This window comes from Hemicordylus capensis, chromosome 3, assembly GCF_027244095.1.
Source record: "Hemicordylus capensis ecotype Gifberg chromosome 3, rHemCap1.1.pri, whole genome shotgun sequence".
Lineage (NCBI taxonomy): Eukaryota > Metazoa > Chordata > Lepidosauria > Squamata > Cordylidae > Hemicordylus > Hemicordylus capensis.
This window is the reverse complement of record NC_069659.1, coordinates 333943148-333954120: the sequence shown is the minus strand read 5'-3', so window position 1 is coordinate 333954120 and position 10973 is coordinate 333943148. Positions and strand designations below refer to the sequence as shown.

General features: G+C 46.2%; 1 protein-coding gene across 5 annotated transcripts in view; it reads left to right on the top strand.

Annotated features, from left to right (window-relative positions):
* The first annotated feature begins 2400 nt into the window (after window positions 1-2400).
* WDR49 (WD repeat domain 49) overlaps window positions 2401-10973 on the top strand; it is a 176858-nt gene continuing 168285 nt past the window's right edge. For 4 of the 5 annotated variants that reach the window (XR_008320131.1, XR_008320132.1, XM_053312038.1 and 1 more), the window contains exons 1-2: window positions 2401-2533; window positions 4934-5229. Coding sequence is in view for 3 of the 5 variants with exons in the window: in XM_053312038.1 (XP_053168013.1) it covers window positions 5113-5229 (117 nt within the window). In the remaining 2 variants the exon portion in view is untranslated. The remainder of the gene's footprint in view (window positions 2534-4933; window positions 5230-10973) is intronic. The other variant, XM_053312037.1, reaches the window with a different exon arrangement.

Sequence of the window (10973 nt, the reverse complement as noted above, 5' to 3'; positions counted from 1 at the left end):
TCTGCACAGGAGGGTAGCCCTATACCACCAGATTGAATGCGTGGCTACTTAGAAGTAGCCTTGTTGAGTTCAATGTGGCTTGCATTCAAGTAAGTGTTTTCAAAGGTTTTCCGCCTTTGTCAAGTAAGAGTTGATTATATAACAGATGAGAGTTGGGGGCGGGGGCGGGATCTTGTCTGAACATTCCTGCTGAGCCAAGCAATATGGCTTCCAGTATCTCTCCACCTTCCAGTACCTCTCTGCTTTCACATGTTGATTAAAACGCATAATTGCTAATTCAAATTATTTGCTCTTGATGAATCCACTCATGTCTACAATCTTCTGGTGAGATCCTTCTGTATGTCACACCAATTTTGGAAGCTTGGATGCTTGGGCCATGGAAGTGTCTTCTTGGCAGATCTACCTAAGTTTTGGAACTCCTCACCAAGGCAGTTTTGTCTCCCCCTCTTCTTTGGTGGTCCTTCTGTCATCCTGCAAAAAGGTTGCCTGATATCTAGACTAATACAACACTGAAAGCATGGGGGAGGGGCAGTTTTTTGCCCACCTTCCTGTTTCTCTGAAGCCCAATGTGCTTCTCAAAAATATGTCTGCATGGGTTGTGTGACTCGGGGACATGGTTTTGGAAGCCATAGTAGGCTCCAGAGAAAAGGGAAGAAGGGCAAAAAATTCTCCTGTAGCACTAGTGCTTTTGTTGGATGCCATCTATTTCTTTTTCAATTGGCATTTGCTCTGTGTTGGAAAATTTCCTGCTTTCTGGATGTATTTTGAAGATAAAAATTTTCTCTGGTTTGTTTGTTTTTGGCTGCCACTCTTTTATTCTTATTTTTGCTGTCTTAGTAGGCGTTTATCCTGTTTTATTTTGTTTCATTGTGAGCTGCCTTGAACATGGAAAGATGGGCTATAAATATTTTAATAACAAACAGTTAAGTTAAACCAGTCAATCAACCCGGCAGTCCAAAGGGTTGATGTGATGTGCCCCAGGATATCATGAATATTGCCTCTCATTCAGTTTTTGCCTATACAACATGGAGCTAGTGGAAGTGGTCATGGATCCAGTTCAGTCAATGCATTCAGCTGGATTCTATCAATGTTGCTGGTCAGCATCAAAAGGTACTGAACTTTGTGGGAAGGATGTAGTCTTCCACACTAGCCTACAGTGTAGACATCATTTTTAGGGGGTGGGGAAGTATTCCTGCTCCTCTTAGAGTTTAAACTTAATGCTGCTCCCTTTTAAGAGGATTTGTAACTTAGGAAATTAGATATGCACCCTTTCATTTTATCTCTCTGCTTGCTGAAGTTTCTATTCCTCCCCCCTTCGATTTTTAAATTTTGGGACGTTTTACCCTTCAGACATCACTGCAGTTGCCTTTCCTAATACCCACATTAAGCCTATAAGCCTTAATAACCGCATTAGCTGTGGATGCTATTGAGGGTAATATTTCTAAGGGTAGCTGGGAGGCCTGAGATGCAAAAAAAAAAGGGGGGGGGACCAGAAGTACCACTTTGGTGATGGGTCGTTCTGGCTCTGTGGTCAGCAGCCAGCCTGGGAATATCCTATTTTAAAGAACTGGCTGTGGCAATGGAAAATCCAGCCCATTTAAAAAAAAAAAAAGGCAACACGTTGGATTTCCCCCATCCCCTCAAGTGTCCAGTTTGGTGCACAGTGTCAGAACTCAAGTGGGTGGGCAAGATCTCATGACAGTGACAGCACAAGGGTTGATGAATGCAAACCAGGATCCATTCCAGGATGAATTCCTACAGATGAAAAGCACAATCTAGTGTACGTGGGCCCCAGTCAAATTGTTTTCAGCAATGCCAGATCTCTGCTATCCTCCTTATCCTCCCAGGTTCTCTGGCCCACCATGGAAAGTATTTTAATGGCTGCTGGTTTGATCCTGATATATATATTTTTGTTTTGTTCTTGGTCTCTGTATATGATGGTGGTTGTTTATGGTTGTTGTAACATTGCTCTGGCAATGTTTTGCAATGAAAAACAGTGGCCGACATGATGCACTTAACAATGTCAGCATTTCTGAATGTTTCCTTTCATGTGAAAAGAACAGCAGCCCCATACGTGTTGCAGAATAGTTTCACAATTGCTTAAAACAGTCTCAGGCAGTTCCACAGTGTTACTGCCACTGGAAACCAGGAAACACTGCCCCCTCACCGCCCCCGATACAGTTCTGTTGAACAGCTTCCGATCTTCAAAACAGATGTACTGGTTTGCTGTGGCCCTCTCTGTCCTGGTTTGTTTTGAAAGAGCCTCCCTAAGAGTAGCTAAGCAAATTCTTTCTTTCAGCCCTTGGCTGGGAGAGGGAGGGAGGATGGACAGTTAGTTATTGTTGTCAGGTTGCTAAGAAACACTTGCAAGCTCCAGGAAAAAGAAAGGAAATCAAGCTAGCCGAAACAGCCCCATAAATACTCATAGTGTAAACTTAGTACTCAAGAGAACGGAGTGTTGGAGCTAATCAAGTGTGTTCAGAACAGATAATGGAATTTTAATCAGAATAAATAACACATAAATAGCGACAAGGTAAGCAAAATGGATTTTCTATGGGTGAACAGCTTCTATTACATTTCCGGGAACAAACTGTAAATTATTATAAATGTGCTTAATTCTATTTACTTAACCATCAAAGAAAATCACTTGTTTCCTCTGGCATTTCATAGTAAATGTTTAAACCAGGGTGGTTTTTTTGAGGGTTTTTGTTTTGTTTTTGGCAGTGCCACTTTTTTTGAGTACCACCTTTGTGGGTACCACATTTACAAGCACTGCTGGTCCCAGAAGCAGTTGTTCTGTGCAGAAGTGGGTGGGTTGCCCCACAGTTGTTGCTGTAGGGCTTCTCTGGTTGCTGGTGCCACCCCCCAATTAGTCTGTGAGACAGGCCCACAAATTCTGGCCATTGGTACCATCTTCAGGGACGAGTGCTCACAGTGATATTTTGCAACATCTACCCTCCTAAAAATGGGAAAGAGGTGATAGCATTGTTGCACTTACAGCTTTCTCCGTGTTATCACCCCTTCTTTATCCCTACCCCTAATTGATTAGGATAAAATGGGAGTCCTTTTTTGCACAGAGGAAAGGGTTAGGCTCAGGGGTAGGGTTGTGGCAACGATGAATGAGTTGTTGTACAGGTCTCTGTGGAGCAATCTTTGGAGGGCAATCCTGCCAATCCTCGTTTTAATTCCTCTGACAACATTGATCTTGTGTGTTTTGAAACACAAGGAGAAAAGAAAAAGAACAGAGTAGCGATATACATTAAAAATTTATCATGGATTTTAGAAGAACAGATTCAAGATAAAGATGGCAGATATATTATATTGAGGTTTCAAACTCAATATAATAAAATTACAATAGCTTCTATGTACGCTCCTAATGGTGATAAAACAAAATTTTTGGAACATTTTTTTCTGTCTCTTTTGGAAATGGTTGAAGGAGATGTGATAATCATGGGCAATATGAATGGGGTCTTCTCTCCATCTCTTGACAGATCTGGACAATATAAGAAGAATTCTGGTAAGCTGCCAGGAAATAGATTAAAATGAAATGAGTGCAGGTAGAACAGGATGTTGACCGGCTAAAAGGCTTAAAACCTACGTTGATGTACAAACAACATCTCATGCATAACTGAGTTGAGTTATGCATGAGATGTTGTTTGTCACATTTGTATGTCTTTTTCTTTTTGTACTTCTCTTTTCTTTAATAAAAAATATTATTTAAATAAATAAATTTACCTATTTTCTATCTCTAGGGGTGTAGAGCTTGCCACAAATCGCAATGAGCATTCATCCCCCCAGATGGTACTGGCCACCTCAGCTGGTTCCCATATGAGATCTCTCCACCACTGTGCACCCTTCTTTCCTCCTTACCTTTCTGGTACCTCTCTTGAAGAACCAAGCTAGTGCAAGGCCTCCCCTTGCCACCAGTGCATCATAATCTCAGGCATCTCACTTCTGGCAAGATCAGGCCAGGTGGAGCAATGTCATGCCATCTCTTGGGCAACAGGGCCAAGTGCCACCTGTTGTCTGGTGAAGCATCGCTCGTGATATTTGTACCCATGGTTGCAAAGCACTGGTCTAAGCTAGGGATGTGCACGGAACCGGGTAGGGGTGGTTTGAAGGTGGGGGGGGTGCTACTTTAAGGGTGGGGGAGGGTGCACTTCCCCCTCCCACCGCTCTTCCCCCTCCCACCGCTCTTCCCCCTCCCACCGCTCTTCCCCTGCTGGCGCTCCAGTTTTCTAAAGTCCCTCGGGGCGGCAGCGTAACTCCCTGCCACCCCATTGCCCTGGTTTACCGGAACTATCTGGAAGAAGCCAACGTGCCTGTGTGCACTGCTGCAGGTGAGCGCACGTGCCGGTGTGCCGGCTACTTCTGGATAATTCCGGGAAACGGGGGCAATGGGGCGGCAGGGAGATATGCTGCCTCCCCGAGGAACTTTAGAAAACAAGAGCACTGGTGGGGGAAGAGTGGTGGGAGGAGTAAGTGCATCCTCTCTCACCCTTAAAGCAGCACCCCCTGCCTTTGAACTGGTGGAACCGGAGACCGTTCTGACCGGTTCAGAGGCCCATAAAGGGCTTCGTAACTGGTTCTGTGCACATCCCTAGTCCAAGTTGCCCTACAGCATAAAACAAAGAGGCACCTTTAAAAAGTGGTGATTCTCTTCATTTAGCAGGAGGAGAGCAACTTGCCCTATCCATCCCCAGCACTGCACCCCTCCAGTGGCTGTTGCTGGTATGTATCTTATGTTTCTTTTTTAGACTGTGAACCCTTTGGGGACAGAGAGCCATTTTGTTTGTTTGTTTGTTTGTTTCTATGTAAACTGCTTTGGGAACTTTTGTTGAAACGCGGTATATAAATACTTGTCGTATTTGTACCACATTGGAATTGAAACCTAGTTAGTTCTTTTGATGCTTTCTCATCTAAATCCTTTCAGACTTTCCAGAGACTTGGCTTCATAACTTAAGGTAGCTTTCATATCAAGAATGTTCAATGAACAGATCCCATTTTGGCAGGAGATGAAGACTGTGCAAAGAACCAGATTGGAGATGTATTGATGTATTCATGAAAACAAATTGTGCATGAGCAACCAGTGTGCTGTGCCAAGAAAATGCCATGGCCACTACCAGGGACCGGCCCCTGACTGCGGACTCTGGGGCAGCAAGGAGCCTGGAACAGCTTGAAAACAGGCTGACCATTCATGATTACAGGAAAATGCAAGAGCTTTTTATGGTGAGTCAGTTTTCAAGTGAATGGGGAGGTTTGGGGTGTAGAGTTCCTGGTTAATCCATTCCTTGACCCAGGCCAATTCTTGAATGGGGCTTTAGTTCCTTGTATTCCAGTCCTGGAGTGGAGGTGGGGCCAGGGGCGTAGCAAGGTTGGAGTGGGCCCAGAGACAAGATTTTAAAATGCCCCCCCCCCAAAGTCCAGGGCCTCCGCACACCCCAGGCCCCCAAGGATTTAAGTCTGATATTCCAAAATAAGTATGCTGCCTGCAAATACATTTCACTGAATACACACACACATGTCACAATATATAGTGATATACATTGAGTACTATACATTTGTATTACTTTTAATGCCTAGAACACACTAGAAAGATGAATTATTAAAATGGGCCTCTCGCTGCAGATTAGCAAAGGAGACTTTCAACCATGCAGGGTGAACCTATGTTTGTTTTCTCAGAATTCTGAACAAATTCAGTCAAGTTTGATTGCAGGAGGTTTTTCACAGGAGGCTTTTAAAGCCCTTTAAGACACATCTCCTCTGGAATGGAGGTGCTGCATTCACATGTTGGCCAGATTTACCCTGAAGTCCCTGCAAGTTATTGGGGAGCAGTTCACACACAAGAAAAATAAAATAAAAGCACCACACATGCTTCACAGTTCTCACTCAGACCTTCTGGGTTGCAAAACAACTTGAACATAAGTGCATTTATAAATGAATGAATGAATAAATAAAATTAATAAAATACTGTTCCAGAAGTTTTTGCAATTTTCTGCCATGAAACAAGCCACTTATAGGACTTTTTAGATCGTTTTTTTAAGTCAGCAAATTTTCCAAGCTGTTTCAAAATAAATATTCAGAGACTTCTCGGTCCCTCCCCCCCCCCATATCCAAGCCCTATGGCAAGCAGATCCCTATATATGGGGGGGGGGGCGGGGCGGGAAAGGTAACCACAAAAAGGAGTTCACACTCTACCTGGCAAATGCTGGTCTGGGTTAAGCAGGGCAGCAAGGGGTCTTCTGCTGCAGAGAACACTCTGGCTGCCTCCTCCTTCCTGGCTGGCTTGGGCCCTACTCGAGTTCAGGCTTCACTGTGGCCTACACGGAGGCCGTGGAAGCCCCGCCCACCCGCCGATCAGCTGAGAGGCGAGAGAAAAGGAGCTCTTGGCAGCTGGGCTGCTGCTTCCATTGCGGCCAGCAGAACAAGCAGGAGAGACCGCGAAGAGGGCAAGTGGCTGAGAGGCTATGGGGCTGGGCAGGGGGCAATGGGGAGTCACCTGAGGTGCCTCTGGGGTGCCCCTCCAGGCAGTGGGGCCCCCAGACAACTGTCTCCCCTTGCCCTATCATTGTTACACGCCTGGGCGGGGCTAACAAACAGCCAGCAGCAAGAGCACTGAAAGGCAGTCTGCACTGCTCTTGCCTCTCTGTATATAATATCTAATTCATTAAATTATTGATATTCCTGATTCTACTCCACTGCCTTGTCCTTGCATACCACATCTCTTTCCCTTGGATTCTGCAGGGGGCAGCTTATGAAATATTATCTTTTCTGTCATAATTGAGGTGGGAAATAGAGCAGAGAGTGAGCATATTGGGAGCATATTGGGAGGAGGAGCCATAGCTCAGTGATGCAGCAATTGCTTTGTGTGGAGAAGGTCCCAGGTTTAGTCCATGGCATCAGAGGCATAGACCCCTGCGGCCCCAGGGACAAAATCGCTCATGCCAAGTGATGTCACAGGCATGTGATTTCCATAGTTCGCAATTTGGCTGGCCAGAGAGAGAGAGAGAGAGAGGGGGATGCACGCATGCACGCATGCACGCCGGAGAAGAGACACCCACATGGGGGCAAAGATAAGAAAAGGTGGCGGGGCAAGGGCAGGGGCAGCAGTGGGGTGGGGCAGGGGCAGTTTGCCTGGGGGCCCCTGACCCTCTGGGCCCAGGGATATTTGTCCCTGCTTGTCCAATGGGATCTATGCCCATGCCTGGCATTTCTAGATCGGGCTGGGAAAGACCACTTTCTGAAACCCTGGAGATCCACTGCTAAGTCAGCATAGACAGCACTGAGCGTGACTGGCAAATAGTTTGATACAGTACAAGGATGCTGCATATATTCACATGAAAACTATCAATAACATGCATTGGACATCTACAAATCCACCTGCCAACTCACCAGTGACAAGTGCCCCAACCCTCTGGCAAGCAGGACACCCAACATCCCACAGATCTCCTCCCAGAGATCTCTCATTTCCACTGCCATTTTTGAGAAGGTAAGGAACAGCAGGGATCCTGTCTGAGCAGTAGTGGGCAGCTCCCACTGTTTCCTGCCATCTCCATCCCCATAGAAGACCCACTTCTCTCTGAAGATCTCTGCCTGTGTTCAGAAAAAGATCCAAGGGAAGAAAGGGGATTGGTGGCGATCACAACTAATGGCTGGCTAGTGAGCTAGGCCTAAGTTTGTAGATCCCTGCCATGAACTAGAAGGCTAACCTGAGGACTGGTGTTTGAGTGTTTGACAACAAAATGTGTATAGTATTTCACTGCACTTGGAGAATGTCAAAGTTTAGTGGGTCAGTAGCCTCAAGTGGGTTGCCCTCTCATATAAAATGGGTCCCAACAGGGCCTCTCACCAGTGACTAAAAGAAAGGGCTGTGCAATGATATAGATTCCAGATAGAGAAGATAAGTGAGAAATTGAAATAACAATTTCAACACATGCATATGTACGTATCTGAGATGATGGGGAACAGCCAACAACTTAGAGGGTGTGATTTTCCACTCGGCAGGTTTTAGCTGAGGTAAAGGTAAAGTGTGCTGTTGAGTCGGTGTCGACTCCTGGTGACCGTAGTGCCCTGTGGTTGTCTTTGGTAGAATACAGGAGGGGTTTACCATTGCCATCTCCCATGCAGTATGAGATGATGCCTTTCAGCATCTTCCTATATCGCCACTGCCTGATATAGGTGTTTCCCATAGTCTGGGAAACATACCAGCAGGGATTCAGGCGACCTCTGGCTTGCGTTGAGGTAGCCAGCATCATTTTATAGCCTGGTCAGAGGAAGGTGGCAGTCTTAAAACAAATAGGTGGTGGTACTTTGTAGTCTAAGCACACCCACACACCAAACACAATGGTTGCACCAATGAAATAAACAGTTGTTTTCTGTTGTACCTTGTACAAAAAATAAAAAATAAATCCAGCATCCATCTGTTTTAAAGGTTTGCAAAAGCCAGAAGAGTGGAATGGCCTGAAACAAAAATCTCTGAGCGAATATTGTCCGAGCTAGCATGAAATACAAGTGTGTTAATAGAGCAAGAGTGGTAGTCTAAAAATGAGCCTAGTCCATCTGCCCTGAATGTTAGACGCAGAGGGCCCAGAGGTGTCGTTAGCTCTAAAAACAGAAAGTACCCTTGGAGGGAGTTTTTATGACCGATGGAATTAAAAAGCAGTGATGCCCTTGCATTGCAGTCATTCAGTAATGGGTCTCTGAGCAGTCCAATTGCAAGTGATGGAAATGGTTCTAGCTTTGCCTCCTCTAACATTTGCTGCCAACCAAGAAGGTAAAATTATGGCTCAGTCCATAAACACTCTGCCCACTGAGACCCTGTTTTCTAGAAATGGCACACTCTCCTACTGTTTTATTAACAACATCCTGTTTAGGATGTACACACAATACATGGCACTTGGTTATTTTAACAGGAGAATGTAAAATGGTGTGTGAGACTGGGCAGAAAGCTCCACTTACTAGCTGTAGGGACACATAGGGATTCCCCAATGGCATAGTTTGTGATGATGTCATCCACTCCTATTCAAGATGGCAGACACATGAACATTTGAGGCGCAAGTGGGCTAACTTGTGGACTATGTCTCACCGATTTGAAACAAATTAGGTACAGTTGTAGTGAGTGACACACAGGGACATCTCAATGGCTTAGTTTGTGATGATGTCATCCACCCCAGTTCAAGATGGCGGGCATGTGAATGTTTGAGACACAAAAGGCCTAACTGGTAGACCACCTAAACAATTTGAACCAAATCTAGTACAGTTGTAGGGATAGCGAAAGGAAAGTAGGCAGATTAGTTCTTACGAGACCACTTGTTTTTAAATTGTTTGTCATTTGCATTCTTGTTGTTTATAAAATGTAAAATTACAAGAAAATGATTATTTTAAAATGGCAGCTCTATGGGAAGGTGGCCTGCTCCAGACTGCCCTCTGGTGCAGAAATACAAGGTGTTTAAGCCAATAGTTCTGTGCTCTTTCCCTATGACAGATCACCCTCCTCAGCCTTCCATGGGCCCCTGAGGGTGCAATTTGCTGTAATGTTCTGAGGTGGTAGCCACTGAGCAGACATGAAGGCGAGATGGAAGCTGTGTTAGGCAGGAAGCTGCCTTCTGTAGAGTCAGCCCATTGGTCCTTCTAGCTCATCATTGTCCACACAGACTCCTAGCAGTTCTCCAGGGTTTCAGATGGGTATTTCCTAGATTACCTGGAAATTCTGGGAATTGAAACTGAGATCTTCTGCATGCAGATGCTCTTTGGCTCAGCTATAGTCCTTCCCCCAACATGAAGAGGTGCTCTAACCCCCAGACCTTGGGGCAAGGTCTGGGGGGCCTCCGGCAGCCACACCACGCCTGCCCTGCCGAACCTGTAATTTTAAAAAATTACAGTTGCCGTTTGGGCAAGGTGTGGTTGCCAGGGGATGAGCAGAGCAGTCCTTCTCTGCTCTCCTCTACCCCCACTCCCGGCGGTGGCAGCCGGAACAACACTGGGCCTGTCCACTAGGGCCAGCGTGTTCTACCAACTGCGAGGTGCGCCAGTGTAGTTGAGAGATTGCCACAAGCCCATGACATCACGGGCTTGCGACGATCTCTCAACTGCACAGGCATGCCTTACAGTTGGTAGAGGACATTGGCCCAAGCGGACCGGCCCAGTGTTGCTCCGGTGGCGGCTGCCGCCGGAGTAGGGAAAGCAGAGAAGGACTGCTCCGCTCACCTCCGGCAGCCACCTCTCAGCCACATGGTGGCTGTAATAAAATTCAGCGAGCCCCCCCCGTAGGTTTTGGGGGGCCTCACACGCAGCAGGGGAGGGGCTCGTGGCTGGGAGGTCCAGGCACCCAAATCAGCTAGGTGTGCCCCTGCTAACATGCATACCTGAAGATTCGTAAACTTCCTTGAAACCCAGTTTTTCTATCTTTGCCTCATCAATGTTGACCCTATACAATTGTATATAGAGCCTGATGCTATATTGGCCCACCAAGCATGAAAGGCAAACAAACCATGTAAGGCTGGCTTCTGACTGTAAGACATTCATATCATGTCTTGGAATCTGTGCATGCAGCTGGTATGACACTTGCATAGATTGCTGCTTCTTTCACTGCAGTGTTGTTGGCAAAACTCAGCACACTCATGACGTGCCCCAAAGGGTCTGAGATGGTGTGTGGGAGGAGGCGCGCCTGTCCTTTGATCTGGCCTTGTCTGCAGCCACAGCACAGATGAAGTGCTCATGCAAGACCTCGGCACCTCAGTAAGAGAGAGGGAAGGAGTGTGTTTGAGTGCTAATTACTGCAACATGTCAGCCTGTAGTTTAAATTGGGTCTAATTGAGGTGATTGCGATTACCCTTCCATGAGCTGCCCTCTTCCCCTCTCTGCATGCCTTTCTGCTAATGGGAGCTGACGACATCCTGAGATATCCTGCTGTATCTTGGCAGGAAATTATAGGAATGTGGCTGGTGTCCTTTTCTCTTGAACAAGGTTCCCTG